The following is an 18,329-nucleotide window of genomic DNA, read 5'->3' as shown; positions in this document are numbered from 1 at the left end:
ATATTAATTATCTTATCTAAAGCAATCCTATCGCCTGCACCCGTTATTATAGACAAAGAATGAGTTCTCTAAAAAAACTACTAAGTAAAGATGACACAATTCTAGGACATGTCAATGATTTCTTTTTTGTTACTAAATTCCAAAATAGAGGAAATGAACATGATCATGCACTGATATGGATTAAAGATGCTCTCGTTTATGGAAAATCAAACAACTCACAAATTGAAAATTTTGTTCACAAGTATATTACATGCAATACAAAAAACATTAATGAAAATTTAGAAAAACTACATCAACACTATCATACAAAAAGTTGTAAAAAAAACCAAAAAACAAATTGTAGATATAATTTTCCCATCCCACCTATGTGAAACACGATAATACTTGAACCACTAGAACTAGTGGATGATAGTATAAGAAATAATGGAAAGAAGATCTACAAAATTATAGAACAAGAAAATTATGACGAAACAATTACTTTCCAAAATTTCTTGAATATAATTAATATAGACAAACAAAATTATACAAAAGCAATACAGTCAACTTTGACAAAGGTAACAATATTCCTTAAAAGAGAACCTGCACATGTTTGGAATAATAGTTTTGTAAAGAAAATACCAGAATTATGGCAAGCTAATACTGATGCACAATTTGTACTAAATGCATATGCTACAACAACATATTGTTCATCATACATGACTAAAGTAGACAAATCTATGACAACAAGTTTTAGACAAATACGAAAAAGCATGAAACAATAAAAATTGATTTCATACAAATGATTTGAAGTCTAGGGAATACAATGCTAAACCTACAACAAATGTCGAGCCAACTTGCGGTACAGATAATTTTATCACTACCCTTGAGTTCAAGTTCACGACAATGTATATTTGTGAACACATCTCCGCCAGAAGACTGCACATTTAATCTAAAACCGAGAGCATGACTAAGTGTTGAAGATGATGACTCAACAAAAATAATGTGTAAATCACTTATAGATCGATACATCACATGTCACCACCTATTGAACCATATTTGCCTAGCACAATTTGCTTTAGAATACCAAATTAGTAAAGGTAAAATAATAAAGCAAAAAAACACTACTGTAATCATATTTGTCAAATATAGCAAACACATTGATCCTGAAAACTGTTATAGAGAAAAAATGTTATTATATGTACCTTTTCATAATAATGAAAATTCAATTACAAAAGATTTCAAAACAATTCATGATGCATATAGTTACTATAAAAACACACTCAAAGAAAACAAAAACTTTTATAGCAAAAGTGATTTTCCAAATGCTACTTCATACATACAATTTGTCCCCAGATTCTGATCCTCTTAAGCCAAAAGGACTGATTATGGCTTACACAGGCAAAGCAACATATAATACAGGAGGTACAACAATACATTTTGTATTTGTATTGCCATTTAACAAATCCACCATCATTCAGCTTAGCAATCAAACAATAGATAGTTTGCAAAAATATGAAAATGTTATCAATGCAACTTAGCGAACCAATCATAATAAATGCAATTGATGAAATAGATGAAAATTATGGCAATGCAACAAATTATCAAAAAAGAGTCTACCGCAACAATTAGTATTGAAAATAGACTTGTTGGTCGAATTATATGCAAGAAATTATGACATAAAAGATGGACTAGTGAATGGTGCTGATGGAATACTAAAAGCATATACAAATACTAACAAAACGGATACAATATGGATTCAATTCAATGACACAAATATTGGTCAAAATCAATCAAAAAAATTACCACATTTATATAATTAAAATATTTCAAAATATTGGGTACCAATACAATGAATTGCAAAGCCTCTATTAGTACAAAAAAATCCATCAAAATTGACAATTCGAAAACAATTTCCAGTACAACTAGCATGTGCATGAACAATTCATAGGTCCCAAGGACTTACACTAGACAAACTTGCATTTGATCCATCACAAGTGAACCATCATGGACTAGTATATACAACACTTTCATGTGTTCAAGATATTCAATCACTATACTTACTGAACCCAATTACAAAATACAACTTCAAAATACAAAATAAAATTACAAATGAAATGCATCGACTACGCACAGAAGCAAAATGAGATATCACATTAACAAAACCCATTCCAATTGACAAAAACATTACTTTAACTATCTACTCACTAAACACTAGAAACTTCAAATCACATATCGACGATATTATGAATGACTATGATTTATTAGAAGATGACATATTGTGTTTACAAGAAACACACATACCTAACTTTCCCAATATAGAAAAATTCAAACAATTTCAAAATATTACTATGTATTATACATATGGAATTCTTACATCAACTAAAAAATATATACAAATAAAACATTCACAACAATACTCTTCAGAAAAGATTGAAATATAAAAAATAGAATTACTCATTAAGAACAATCAACTATCATTATTAAACTTGTATTCACCACCTAAAACAAATTTGTCTTCAATTATGGATATTCTAGAACAAGCACTAGATAAAATTGATCTATCTAAAAACATAATAATTATTGGTGATGTAAATATCAACATGCAAAAGAAAAACAAAAAGACAAATCAGCTAGAAGCATTCTTTGGAAAAAAATTATTAAATTTTTACTTGACAAAAATAATACGTCTGAAGAATCACTTATTGACCATGCGTGGTCAAACATTAACCAAACAAATTTCAAAATTATAAAACCGATGCATACTAGACTGATCATAATTGCATATGTCTATACCTTAACTTATTGAAAAAAGAGGGGACAATCAGTGTAAGTTACTATAACTTTTTTTATTTACATTTTCACATCAATATTTCATTGTTTAAGTTATTAGAACTTTTTGTTCACATTTTCACATCAATATTTCATTGCTTTCTACTTCTTTTGAATATTTAAACACTTACATTTACTAACTCTTTCTCTACCACAGAAATGAAAACCAACAAAAGGATTGAAACAAACAAAAGCATGAACGAAATAGGACAATCAAAGATGTAAGTGTTCTTAAACATCACTCCACCTTAGTCATTGGCTTTATGCAACTTTCACAAGTTACATGATGTGTACTAGTTCTTAATTTGGTTTTATTTTGGACTTCTCAATTAATTTTACTTTTAATCTAAACCTTTCTCATTATGATCTCATATAAATTTAATTTCTTTAAATTCAGTCATATAGTAAACTTTTTTCTCACTGATTCATTTTCTTTTCAAAACTGTCTTGAATTTTGGTTTAGAATTTTTAAATTTCCTTCTTACTATTTAATTACTTAACACTATTATAACATTGTAAACTCATATTGTATCCATCAATAAGACTATCTTTTACCTATTAGATCCATGCATTCTTCTTGTACATTTCTCTATATAGAACCTAAAAACACAAGCATAGACACGAACAGGTACACATGTTTCACTTGTCAGATGCAATTTCTTTGACTTTGTGACAAATATTTCTCATTACATGTTGCATAAGAGGATGCTCCAGAATCTCATAGCAAAAGAATGTTGGTCAATTAGCTCATCTAGTGTGATATGAGAACAACCATGTATATAAATTGCTACTCTCAAGTGAAACATTTGATACCTGTTCTTGCTTCAATGCTTTTTAAACCTAAGGGTATACAAACATTAACACAAATCCTTGTACTCAATCCAAATGAAAATTTTTGAACCTTTGTCAAATATAATAGTTGTAAAAGCTATCCAACTTAATTACACTTTTCTTATAAACAGATTGTTATAACATCTATTCCCTCATTTCAATCACTATTCTTTGAAAGATATAATAAAAAGTTTCAAACTGTCAACAATGACTTGAAAATGCTTTTGCATTACATAATATGAAGCTTATTCCTTTTCTTATAGACTAATGATTGTTATTGCCACTGTAAAAACTTTGTTACCAATTATATAATCATTCTTATTTAGATCATGTTGCCATGAGTCCTCTTCATTTCACATGCTTCTTGAGTTCTCTTTATGATCGAGATCTTGCATCAATCCTTTACTCTCCTTGCTTTGGCAATGTGATTGTCCCTCAAAAGGCTCAAATGCCTTTATTCAATCACTATCTTGTTCTGTCCTTCATTAGCATATCAAATTAATTAGCTTATGACCAAGATTATTTCAAGTTGTATAGGTTACAACACTAGTATTGTTAATTTCTTTTACCACTGCCAATAGCACCATTTCAAGTTTGTTTTACCACTGCTCATTACACTGTTCTAATTAGCTTCTTGTTTTGACATTAGATAATCTATAATATCTTGCTCTCCAGATGTTGTAATGGCTTTATTCACTGTCTCGTAACACTTTGCTATCACACGCCCATAATGAAAATCTCCTCATGAAATCTTTGTTGCTTATTACATTGGACTGTCATTACAGTGTTAGCTCATTGTTTTTATCTTTGCATCAACTACCCTAAGGTCTACAAACATGCTCCCTAGCAAAGATAAATGCTTCTCTCGAGAAGGCTTTTCCATTCTGCTCTTTGATAAACTTTGGAAGGCCTCCACTGCGTACAAGTCATGAATTTGCTCCCTAAAAGATTATTGTTGCTGGGTAGTTATCAAACACTTGCTTAAAAGTTTCCATAGAACCCCTCTTTCATTTGTAAACAAAGTCTACTAAAAAGGAATTAGTATCACACAATTTTATTACAAAATCCTTATTTTGGCTTTCAACATATTTTCTTGTACTACAAAGTTTTATTAGGAAAGCCTCATTTTTGCCTTATAGAGCAAAGCAAGAAACTCCAAAATCAATTTCAATTGAAGAATTGAATGCACACAGAAGTGGAGATATTTTCGAAGGAGATATAGTTGTGACATATAGAACAAACATTGACAAAATCAAGAATGCAATTGAAGTCCTCCGAGCAGACTTGACAGACCACAAAGGAGAGATGACAATAACAATAAATGCCACAAAACATTTGGTTCAAAAATTTGAACATAAGATATCTCAAGGAAAAAGCATTCGAGTAACCAATTTCCAAATTTCTCCAAAAACAGGATATGACCATGGTGATTGTGACTGTATCTTGCTACTAACAAAAGCAAGTATCGTAGACAACATTGGTCAAGTTTGCAACGAATATAAATTCATTCCAAACACAACAATAAGACTTCTTGTGCAAAGCATGGACCAATACACAGTGGGATAACTTGGCGCCATTGTTGTTGGAACAAAAAGAAAGCCATTTCAATACATCTTAGATCTGAAAGACGGAGACACGGAATTTGATAATGCATAGGTATATTGTTAAACCTCTCTATTTAGCACATACTACAATTTTCATAACTAATTACTTTAAAATATTCAAATTACATACTTAATATAATTGGTTTTTGAAAGATGTCTATCCACCAAAATTTGCTACATCACTTTGTACACATCGAGCAATGTGTCCAAATGAAAGACTATCCTCTGCTGCTATTCAAAAACATTGTTCAACGACCAAATATAAAAGATACTCTACTCCACACTGGCAAATCAACATACATTGGGTCACTCACAAATATAGACACAAAATAACATCTACAAAGGTTGCTCAATACAACATATGAGATAAATATTTCTATGCTTCAATAAAATACAATTTCTTTTCCTTTTGTACAATACATTTTACTTTTAACAAATGCAAAATAAATTAATTCTAACATTTATTATCATAGGTATACGGAGTATTACGAGTTGCCAATGCTTTCTCCATACCGTTCCAGCCAAGTTGCTCGACATGCAATTACAACAACACCACCTTTGGCACCTTGAAAAATGATGTTGGTCACTACAACAAGTGTAATAAAGACACTGAATACAAATTTACACTGAAATGTGTTGTTGAAAAGGACATACTCGGTCACCTGTTTCCACAGCTGCAAGAAACCACTTACGAAGACTATGTGAAAGATAAAAGTAAAACAATATTTGTTGTACATGGTTTACAAAAAGAAGGAACTTATACACTCAATCAAGACAATGTTATTATAAAAATGGAGGAGAACCATTTGCCACTCATTGAATCTTCAAGTCAGGTATACAAACAATATTATACAAGTACTCATATATTTCAAAATTTCATAACTTGTATAAATCAAAATCTTTTCAAGTATATTGTACATATAATAAACTACACAATTTTTAAAACTTTTAAAAGCAAATAATTAGTGCTCTTGGAGATACATATCATATCAAGTACACAATTTTGTTTTCAGACAACCCAATGACCTGATATGTATTAAACATCCTTTTGTTATTCAGTTTCAGATAGTTTGAACTTCTTTATGGAATCTGTAACATGATAAAATGTTTACTTCCCATAAATTATTATATATCGACTTTAATCTTTTCTTAACTGCTATTGTAATAATCAAATGGCTGCATTTTCATCAAACCTTTCAACAATGTCACTCTACTCTATTAATATACTTTATGAACTGTCTTTTGGAAATCTTTAAGACTATTATAATCATGGTTGCATATTCCCTATATATCGTAACTTCAAATGCTCATTTTTCTCTCACTAGTTCCATATCAGTGTGCTTCATCTCAGTCAAAAGTTAGCATATCTTTTCTTACATACCAAGTAAAATTAAAACTTGGGAGCCAAATTCTTATAGGAAAATTCCAAGTTTTGTAAAATGAAAACAAGGATCTGTGGATCTGCCCAAGTTCTTTTTCAAATTCACTTTACCAGCTACCTTCAGGAGAAGTTTATTTGCATAAGAACATGTGAGTTCAATTCAGAGTATGTGTCGCTGCAGCTATCAACACAGACTTGTACCAATGGCAGGTCTTTGTTATCTCTGGATTCTTCATGTGCGCCAGAGACTATAGATGATTACCTACAGTAGTTTACACTCTTCATGAAAGACTATAGATGACAGTAATTTACACTCATCCTTCCCAAGTTAACCTGCCTACCTACAGTAGTTTACACTCTTCATTTTTTGTCTCTGAAGATTTTATGATAGTTCTATGAGTTTTTTGTACTCTCTCTAAATTTGTATACAGTGTTTTTAAAAAACACCTTTGAGCATTTTTGAGAAAGCTCAAATGCTATAATTCCTGACCACTAAGTTTTTTTCTAAAGAATATATTTAAAAAAAATTTCAACCATTTTTTTAGGGCTTCCATTAATGGCGTCCATTGTAAGCCTACCATTTTTCTTTGTTTTGTTTCATCGCTGAATTTTATTTGTGATTTTTAACACTTCTTGCAAAAAAGGCCCATGACGACATTCGCTGTACTGGGTCACCTTGTCTTCTTAGCTGCGGACCAATTTTGAGAAGCCCCAAATGATATCCTAATGTGGATTAAAACCTATTTTGAAAATCTGGATTGAAACCCTAATGTGGATTAATTCTGTAGACATTTAGATCTGCTTAGCAGTAATTTACTGAATATTTTTTTCAACTACACTTCACATGAGAAATGTGAATAGAATTGGGTTTCCTATATTGCTGCTATATCCGATGTGACATCCCATCGAAAAAAGATGAGTGATTTAAAGCTTTTGAATTCATATGCCTATTATTTTTAGGGTGTATGTGAATAGATAATAGCATGGTCAAAAATTTTACAATTTAAAGCTTGCGAAATGCATGAATGCAAAGAAAAGATCAAAATCACTGGAAATTTAGATTTATTTTGGGATTCAGGTGTTGAAACAGAGGCACTTGTACAATTTCAAAATCCAAAAATAAATAATACCCATAAGTTTGGTCTGACAGTGGTTTGCTGGCAGTGTCCCCATTATGCCTAAGTGATCAATTTTTGATAGTTTTAACACTTTACAAGCATAAGTGATCTGATAAATGAATTGGTATATACCTGGCGCATAATATCCATAAGTTTGGTGGTTTGCTGGCAGTGTCCCCATTATGCCTAAAGTTTATTTTTGATAGTTTTAACACTTTTCAAGCACAAGTGATCTGATAAATGAATTGGTATATACCTAGCGCATAATATCTTCCGAAGTTTGTAGCAAAGTTTATTGTGAAAATTTTGATTTTTCTAATTTAATTTGCATGTAATGGTTTTCTAAAATATGATTAAAAAATCCTAAATAAAGTGGCCCAACTTGATTTCAAATCAATATATCTTGAAAAATTATAAGAAGTTGTTTGTATTTATGAAAGATGTCAAAGCGGCCAAAATTAATTGTTTTAGTCTGTTAAAAGAGTCAAGATCCTGTTTCATTTATTCATTGTTGATACTAATCTCCTTATGGTAAAAATTGAAGCTTTATTATCAAGGTCAAGGCAAACAATTTTAACTGTGAACTACGTCTAGGACAGTTATGAATGTTATCTGCATTTTAGAATTAGATGTTTGTTGCTGGGAATTTCAAATACATAATCTTAGAAATGAAGAATTAGTATTTTTGTAGGTTACCCAAATAGGTTTATTTTCCATAATGACATATGCACAAGATCATCTTTACAACACAGTTCTGACACCTATTGCTACATTCTCCCATTTAAGTTTTTAGGAGAGATTAAACCATCTTATAAATTCTTCCCTTCACCATTTACAATTATATGTGATTCCATTTTTTGGTTTCATCTCTACTTATAATTTTATATAATATATATTCTTTCTTCAGCACTGAGTTTCAAATGTTAACATATATATATTTTTTTTTCATCTCAAACAAAGCCTTGAGCAATTTGCACAACAGAATATAACTTGTCATGCCACCAAGCTGAATGCTACTAATAGTTTTTCAAAGGTACACATTATATCTGTATGTCAGGTATTTTAAGATAGACCTCTAATTAATAGAGGACTTCGGTTGGCATTTGTTTTCATAATAGTAATGGCGTGTAGCAGAAGCAGAATACTCTAAACTTTATTCTGTGTCTTATGCCATACAAGAAACAATATACTACTATATTAAATCTTTACATTTGTGGCTCATAAAATTTATTTTGTGTCTTATGCCATACAAGAAACAATATACTAATATATTAAATCTTTACATTTGTGGCTCATAAAATTTAGTATTTGTATTTATTGTCTTCGTTTATAATTGTTTGTGGTTGTGTGATGAACATTTTGGTAATGCTATTCTATGTATATCTATGTTCTTGTATTATGATGTGTTATCTTTAATTTAGTAATATAGCTCCATCATGTAATGTGCCTTATCATATTTTGTAATGTATGATCACAGTGGAGGTTGAAGGTAAGTAACTGGATGCCTTGAGTGAGCAATCTACTAAAGATTGATACACCAATATCATATTATGTTAATTACATATTCCATACAGATTCCAAAAAAAGCTCTCAATGATAAAAGCTCTCAACGATAATCCCAAGACTATTAAAGGTTGAGGAACTTCAAGATGATGTTTATAATGAATATAATAGATCAAATGATTCCCTAAAAATATAGCTGCATCAGACAGCAATAAAAATTAGATTCCTTGTATTCTATTGTTGTTATCCAACTTTAACCTATAAATTGATAAACTATGTTTAGGAAAACAGTATGAGTTACACCCAATTTGAAAAAAGTCCAAAGCCTTTGAAGCCTTACTTCACAATAGTTAAGTACAAAGTGTTTAAATCCATTACACATGCTCCAAATGACTCCATCTAATAAAATATTTTTATATAAATTTAATAGAAAAGTAAATTTTTTATTATGTAACTTTTATAATTTTATTTTATGGTTTCATGAAGCATGGGAATCTTATTGAAGTTGGGATTCAAAAGAGTCTCGGGCACAAATTTTGATACATCAAGTGAAATATTTCATCTTACAAATTATATGAAAAAACTTTTACTAAATAATAAATGTGCATATAAATACAAGCTTCCATTAAAAATATGGAATCTTATAGTTCTAAATCTTATTTGTGGTTATATGTACAAACAAAAAGAACTTATTATACGTATCCTAGCACAAAGCAATATATTAACACAAATTAAAAAAAAACATTAGAATAAAGAGTTGCCAATAATTAATAATAGCTATTTTTATAATTGAATAAAATGAATTAGGATAAGATTTTATATAGAATTTGATAATACTTGACTCCATAGTGATCTCGAAATTGTTTAGGTATTAGGTTTAAATAATTCATCTATATCTTACTATGAGCATAACTATTGCACCTCCTTTTGCTCCAAGTGCTAGTGTAGCTATTTCATAGCCATTAAGTCACCTTCATGAGATATAAGGTCCATTATGTCACTTTAGATGAGATATAAGGTGCACACTTAAGCTAACCTCCTAGCTCATTTAGAAGACACCTAGATATCTATTACAAACTTTCAAAATACATTGAAAATTTATTGTATTTATTATACAATAGTGGACCAACAAATTCAATGAATATTTGTATAGTCCTTGGCCATTGAGGGAAAAAATGTTTGCTAATCTATAAGTTAACATACTCCTCCACTGTTCATTCTTCCAATCTAAAAAAATAGAACTAACTATTATGAAAGAATAACTTAAAATATTACAGTTTTGGATTTAAAATCAATTAGCCTCTACTACATTAAAAGTCAATTCACAAGAGTTTATGAGAGTATAATAAAAAATCTTAATAATATCCATCATAAAATAAATGTTAATAATATCCATCATTGCTCCAAATTAGTATAGTTGTTAATGTGTTATTCACACTATACCACTTTAAACACTATACAATTTTAATGAATTGAAAAATAATAAGTAATTGAACACTATCATACTCCAAGGCTACGTGAATAAAAAAAGATAAATGAAATAGAACAAAATAAATTTAACTAAACAATATATTAGTTATAATTAATAAATATTATTGATAACTATAACAAATATTACTATTCCAACCATACAAATTAACACGCAAGTACTGCCACTATGTGGCACTTATTAGATTCTATGAATTAAGATTTCACTTTTTTTTTAATATTAAAATCTTTACTTCAAAACATTTATTTTAAAAAATAATTAAAAACAAAAAAAACTAATAGATAAAATAGAATTTGCATGCTTTAATTTTACATGCAAAATCATTATAAGATCACTTGCATATTTTAGTTTCACATACATAATCAATGAAAGCAAAGAAGAAAAAAATGGAGATGAGAAAAAGAGGCATTGAAAATAACCAAAAAATTAATAAGAGTTTTTGTAAATGAGGGAAAGCTGAGAGAAAAAAAGCTTTCTGAACAAAACAAAAAATTGTTTTGGATGTATTAGTTAAAAATTTATCAATTGGTTTGGATATTGTAAAGCTTTAATTTAATATTTTATTTGATTTTGATTTTGAGATTTTTAAAATTTAAAATTATTATATATTTGTGTATTTTTTAAATATGAAATAAATATATATTAAACGAAAAAAAATTATGATTTGATTAATAATTTAACACTAATACAAATGAATTAGTTCACTTAAAAATATAATATTAAAAAAGAACTAAATGTTTTAATTTCATATGCATAGTAATTTTTAGACTCCATGAATTAAGATTTCACTTTTTTTTTCAATTTGAATATTAAAATCTTTACTTCAAAATTTTTACTTAAAAAATAATAAAAACAAAAAACTAATAGATAAAATAGAACTTGCATGCTTTAATTTTACATGCAAAATCATTATAAGATCAATGAATTATGATTGCATGTTTTGGTTTCAACTAAAAGCATGCCATGCTATTAATTCGAGAGGAAAAAAGCTTTCAACAAAAAATTGTTTGATTGGTTTGGATATTGTAAAGCTTTAATTTAATATTTTATCTGATTTTGATTTTAAGATTTTTTAAATTTAAAAATATTATATATTTGTATATTTTTTAAATATGAAATAAATATATATTAAATGAAAAACATTATGATTTGATTAATAATTTAACACTAATACAAATGAATTACTTCACTTAAAAATACATAAAATGAACTAATACATAAAATGGAAATTTGCATGTTTTAATTTTAGTAATTATTAGACTCTATGAATTAAAACTAATAGATAAAATAGAACTTGCATCCTTTAATTTTACATGCAATGATATTTTATTTTTTTTAAATATTAAAACTTTTACTTTCAAAATATTTATTTAATAAAACAAATTGATAAACTTGCATGTTTTAGTTTCACATGCATAATCGATGAAAGCAAACCATGCTATTAATTCCATAAAATCTAGCTATTAATTTCATAGATCTTGTGAGAAAAAATGGAGATGGGAATGATTGCGTGTTCTCAGAAAAAAATGGAGATGGGAATGATTGGTGCCGAAAAAGAGGAATTGAATGTTATAATTGCAGTGGACGGAAAAGGACATAGCATAACCGAGGAAAGTATACTCGCCTGTGAATGGACTTGCAAAGAATTGGTTTCAAAGCTTCTTAATCCATCTTTCTCAATAAATCTCACAATTCTTAATGTGCAAAAGAAGATAGCTGACAATGCATTTACTAATAGAAATATTAAATCGTGGAATTTGTATTACAAAAAACTCTCAGAAAGGGTGTTGGAGGAAGCTCTAAATATATGCAAAAAGAACCTCAAAATAGAAGCAAAACCCAGTTGTGTAGTAGGAGGAGAAGAAAATCCACAGAAGAAGATTTGTGAAGCTGTGCAGCTATTGGGAGCAGATCTTTTGATTATGGGAGGTCGTAGACATTGTGCTTTCAGAAGGTGATTTATTTCAATACACAAGTTTTGTAAATAATTGTGTATATTGTTTGTATTTTTTATTTCAATTATGCAGAATTATTAGTTGTTGTTGGAAGATGTCTAAAATACTATGGCATCAATATAATTCAATTTTTTTTTATTATTGATATTATCTTCATGATTGAAATTTTATTCTGTGAAAGCTTTAGCAAGTTAACTTTATAGCAAACTTTATATTCAAAAAAAAAATTGAAGGAGATTTGGCTAAAACATATATTTTATTTTGCAGGGCAATCATGGGATGTGTGACTGAATACTGCTCTCGTAATGCTGCGTGCCCAGTTTTAGTGATAACCAAACAAAAATATTCCTCTTTATCAAATGAATATCCAACATTTGTATCAGATGATACAAAATCTATCAAATGAATATCCAACATTTGTATCAGATGATACAAAATCTATCAAATGAATATCCAACATTTGTATCAGATGATACAATTGTTTGTTTTGTTGCTGCTCTCAATTTCACATGACGTTAAATTTGTTACATTTTCAACAAACAATTAAATAAAATGTAATGGAGGATATTTGTTACATTTTCAACCAATAATAAAATTTAGTGATTTGGAATCGAAAACTGTTGGAATATTTTTGTGCATTTTTCAAAAGATTGAATTTGTGCATTCCTCCTCGCATGGAACTATTGTGGAGGCTTCATTCTTAAACAGTGATTAATCTGAATGTCAAGCTTAATCAAAAAAAAAATTTATATGATATATTTTTGTATATAAAAGTATTTAATACATTTATTTATTTTTATATATGGAGAAGCATTTCATGAAAAAGATCTACATTACTATTCCTTCAAATGCATTTCCAACAAATATTGCAACGAGAGCATTCCATGAAATGTTTCCTTTTAATAGCATTCTGTCAAAAGGTTTCATTGCTTTGTTTGTGTCTCCAACTCTTGCATGCATGTCTACAACATGACCAACCTTACTATTCGATAAAAATCCACCTTCTTTCATGCTTTGATGGATGCTCTTTCATTTTTATTTGTGATGTTTATTATGATGGAAAAGGGTCACTCATCTCTTATGTTTGTCTGTGCTTTCTGTGCAATCATCTTGTCCCCATTTTTTTAACTTCATATCGAATGATATTATAGCATGACATAACATAATCCTTCTATCCTTTTTCTCCATCTTGCATGCCATGAAAATTCTTGCACCATAGACGTATATCACTGTCTAAGCCAATTGACTTGTGCCATAAAAAATAGAGCATTATGGAGATATGTCTATACGAACTTTCAAAACAGTCAGTTGTGTTACAATCATTGATACAACTGTAATTTCTTAAAGTTTGGAATTTAATCGGTCTCTCCTTGTAATGACATTCATAATGGCAATAAAGGTCAATCTTATAGTTCGCTTTAGTCATCCAAGATTTCCTTTCTTGCATAGATTTCTCTACTTATCTTTGAAAGCATAGCAAGGAAGAGTTGAGTGAGTCTTGTAGTAATTAGCTGTAGTAAATGGTTCCAAGTTGATCAGACTAATTTATTATGGTTTTGGTTTTTATTTATATATTAAATAACATGATAGATGCTTTCTTAGTTGCCCTCAATTTCGGTAACAAATCATTTCTTTTCATTTTTGTAGCTGTCAATGTGAATCAATCTTTTGGTGTTTAGAAGTCAAGAGGCCAATGTATATATCAATATTATTCTTTGTGGTCTTTGTTTATGCTTACTGTGATGCCCAATGGTCTTTCAATCTATGTGATTTTCCCTTTCCATGTTTGTTGGTCTCTAGGCTTTTGGACTGTCACATACTCTTTATTGTAGAGCAGATACTATATGACTCTCCTTGACAATGAAAAATAGACTCCTTGAATCTTTGGACTAGTTTACTAATAGTAGTCCATGGGCTCTGTGTGTCTCTAAAAACTTTGCAAACATGTCTACCAAAGCAATTACAACACCATCATCTGAAAATACCTCTTTCTACATTGTATACTCATGCCCTGTTCAATGTTATTGTGCATATTTTAGCTCTGCCTTAGGTAGACTATAATTCATTTGACTTAAGTTTGCAAATTGTCTTCTATGAACTGTTTCATAATTCTTGCAACCCTAACCCTTTGACGACATTTTGCTCTTGTAGCATTGTAATCTTCCATTACCAAATCCTTATTCATGCTGCCTGAAAACATCCTTTGACATTGCCTGGTATAAGGCTCTTGTCTTTGTTATGCAACATTTATTGACTATTATGATGTATTGAGTGGTCTTGGACATACTTTTTATGTTGTTTTCATTACTAAAACTTCTAACTTTGGCCTATGGCCTTTGTCCTTACCTATATTCTATTATCCATATATGTACTCATTGTTACTTTTGTATTATCATGTCTTTAATGACCTCTGTCCCACATTAATCCCTGTGAATGTCCTCAAAACACTATACTCTACCATGATGCATCTCTTACTCTTCAACAAAGAATTACAATTGTCATTCGAACTCTATCATTGCTCTTCTATATGCACAAGAACTCTCATGCTTCACTTGGCATCACCAATAATCTCCACAAGAATATCGTTCTTGTTTGAAATAAGGGAACTAGTTTGCATCTCACAATAATTTGCCGTGCAACAATCTTGGAGATAAACTTAGTTGTAGTGTGGCAGCCAACACATACTTGAAGGTTTTTAACAACTCTAATAGTTTTTCCAAGGGTTGTATTTAGCAAGATAAATGCAATTGCCAACCTCTCACTATGTTGGTAGAGGAAAACATCTTTTTATTCCTCCTCCACATCATTCAGTGCATATTTTGAATATGAAAGAAACCCTACCGCCTTCATCTCCCACAACAATTTCTCCAACTTTGCATAGATCTCCTGAGTATGTGGGTCTGATCTATCTCCAACACAAAAAAACATGTACCATTTTGTGTACTTCAATCCAACTACATTCAGGAATCTTTTGAATTCCTCTTATCTTTCATAGATGTCCTCACCTTTTGAACCTTGTCCCATCTGCCCATGTCCGCATAGATGTTTGACAAAAGATCATAAGCTGAAGTGTTTTTCTAATCCAGCTCAAAAAGGAGTTTCCATAAATACCCCTAACCTCGTATTCTTATGTGATCTACAGGACCCAAGCAAACACATCCACACAACTGCCATATGATTAATTGACATTTTGATAATAAAGTTTAGAGTTTCCTCAAGATAGCTAGCATGACCAAGCAAGTCAACCATGCATGCGTAGTGATCAATTATAGGACTAATGCAAATAAGAGTCAATCATGCCATTGAAGCATTTGTATCCCTCATCCACTAAACCTGCATGCTTGCATGCAAATAAAACACAGGCAAATCATCCATGGTCAAGGTGTATTCCAGAGTGCTTCATTAGTTCAAAGACTTTGAAAACATCCTTGCAAAAGCCATTTTGTGCAAATCTGACAGTCATTGTATTCCACAAGACCACATCTTGCTGAGATATTTTATCAAATAATTCACGTGCCTTGCTACGCTTTCACATTTTGCATACATATCTATTTCCAACTACAACACCTGAGAAATATCCACTTTCAATGATACTTTTATGGATGTCCATACCCTATTCCAAAGCTTCCATTTTGGAACACGCTGGCAAAAGTTGTGCAGTTTGGTTTTATGCCTGCCAATTGCATTTGCTTAAAAGTTTCCAGGGCCTCTTCAACAAGCTCAGTTTGCACATATCTTGAAATAATTGCAATCCATGAGACTACATCTCATTGAGACATTTTGTCAAACAATTCACGTGCCTTTTTTATACTCCAATATTTTGTTTACATGTCTACCACGGCACTCCCAACTACAACATCCAATAGGAATATGCTTTCAATTATGTTATGATGGCCATCCATACCCTCTTCCAAAGATCTCATCCTTCGCAGGCTAGAAGGATGCTGGCAAAGGTCATGGAGTTTGGTTTAACACCTATTGATTGCATTTGCTTAAAAAGTTTTTAAAGCTTCTACAACAAATCCATTTTGTGCATATCCTACTATCATTACATTCTATGAGACCACATCTCATTCAAGTAGTTTTTCAAATAGTTTGTATGCTTTTTTAATGCTTCCACATTTTGCATACATCTCTATTAGGGCATTCATAACCATGACATTTGACAAAAAAAATGTTTTCTATTATGCTTTGATGGATGTGCATACCATGTTCCAAATCTCCCATTTTGGTAGACTATTGGTAAGGCATACATTGATGTAGACCTAATGTATCAGAGGGAGTTACACTGATGAGAAATTCATCAGGGAAGGTCATTCACATCGCCAAAACAACTTTTTGGTTATCTCGATGCCCGATTAAATCATCATAGAGACATACCCCGAAAAACACTATACCAAGAAATGAAGGAGTAAGTTACACTGATGGTGCTGAAGAGAGAAATTATATCATGGAGACCTAAGCCAATGAGCCATTATTATATCAGATTTTAAAAGTGACCAAACTATTCCTATTTAATGCTCACAATAGGATCACAAAAAGTAAATAAATAGAATGCTAATCATTTTGAATTGAACACTGAATGCATTTGCTTGAATTTTCTTAGCTTTGAGTCCTTTCGGTAGGCAGATTTAATCAGAGAAGATTGGAGATTTTAGACTAGGAAGATAAGGGTTTTTAATTGCAGAGATTGAATCATCTAGCTCGATAGGAAGAAGGAGGTCAACGAAGAGTATAGAATCAAAGGCTAAAATGAAGATGGGGGAGGATGTCCTTGCTAGAGAATTGAATTAGGACATGATAGACCAAATCAAAGCACTCGGGCCAAAATCCAGGGGGTCAAAGCAAAATTTGGCAAGAAAGGACCAATTGGAGGATAAGTACAAGAATGTTCTGGACGTCTGGACAAAGGTGAGGGGCTATGAGCTATTCCTATTTTATTATTTAAGAAGGAATAAGGAAATATCCCTCTACAGCCCATGGTCAACTAACTTAGGAAAGCTAGTTGTTCCTAATGTTTTTGGAAATTTGTAAGTTTTGGAGATCTTGGTTAGAAATTATGACCAAAGATTACTTTAGTCGTGAATATTCGCCAATGGTGAATATTTTGTACCGACTTGGGGTGGCCATGTCACTAGAACATTATCAATTTCTGTCAAATTCATGGCCCAATCACCATATGTTTTTTGTAATTAAATATTTCTATGCAAGGATTTCACCAATACAATATACGTTGGGCACATGGTAAATTTAATTTTTTCACCTACACTCTCCGAGGTTGCCTTAATAGACAACCATAATTCACCTATATGCATGTGATTATTTGTTCGCTAGGAGGACCCAATTCTCCTAGCATTTTGCTGATGCATGTCTCCATTCACCCCAACTTTCACCAACTATATTGTATTTTCCAATTATTTGGATACCCATAATTGCCTCGAAAATTACATAAGCCATGTTATAGTTACACAGGATTCGTGAAATATTTGTATACCATATAAAATTCTCACAAAATTTTCCATATAAGGATTGGTATAAATACATGTAAAGATCATATCTATCTCTACATAATCTGGTGGGTTCTAGGTTCTGAATTCTAATCAATAGAAAATTTTCAGAGTAAGGAAATTTATTATTGTT

General features: G+C 30.5%; 1 protein-coding gene across 1 annotated transcript; it reads left to right on the top strand.

The window, feature by feature from the left end:
- Window positions 1-12,229: 12,229 nt before the first annotated feature.
- On the top strand, window positions 12,230-13,306 carry LOC131040265 (uncharacterized). The gene is made up of 2 exons (XM_057973164.2): window positions 12,230-12,688; window positions 12,957-13,306. Exons 1-2 carry the CDS (start codon window positions 12,231-12,233, stop codon window positions 13,093-13,095), a joined length of 597 nt encoding a protein of 198 aa, XP_057829147.2. The 5' UTR covers window position 12,230; the 3' UTR covers window positions 13,096-13,306.
- The last annotated feature ends 5,023 nt before the right edge of the window (window positions 13,307-18,329 follow it).

The sequence above is a fragment of the Cryptomeria japonica genome, chromosome 7, assembly GCF_030272615.1.
Source record: "Cryptomeria japonica chromosome 7, Sugi_1.0, whole genome shotgun sequence".
NCBI lineage: Eukaryota > Viridiplantae > Streptophyta > Pinopsida > Cupressales > Cupressaceae > Cryptomeria > Cryptomeria japonica.
The sequence above is the reverse complement of the archived record's forward strand: the minus strand, read 5'-3'. Positions and strand labels throughout refer to the sequence as shown.

What these genes read in the sequence shown, in the direction of transcription:
- LOC131040265 (XM_057973164.2), top strand. Translation starts at nt 12,231, where the DNA reads ATGGGAATGATTGCGTGTTCTCAGAAAAAAATGGAGATGGGAATGATT. An exon ending in AGACATTGTGCTTTCAGAAG is followed by an intron (nt 12,689 to 12,956) that starts GTGATTTATTTC and finishes TTTATTTTGCAG; the next exon opens with GGCAATCATGGGATGTGTGA.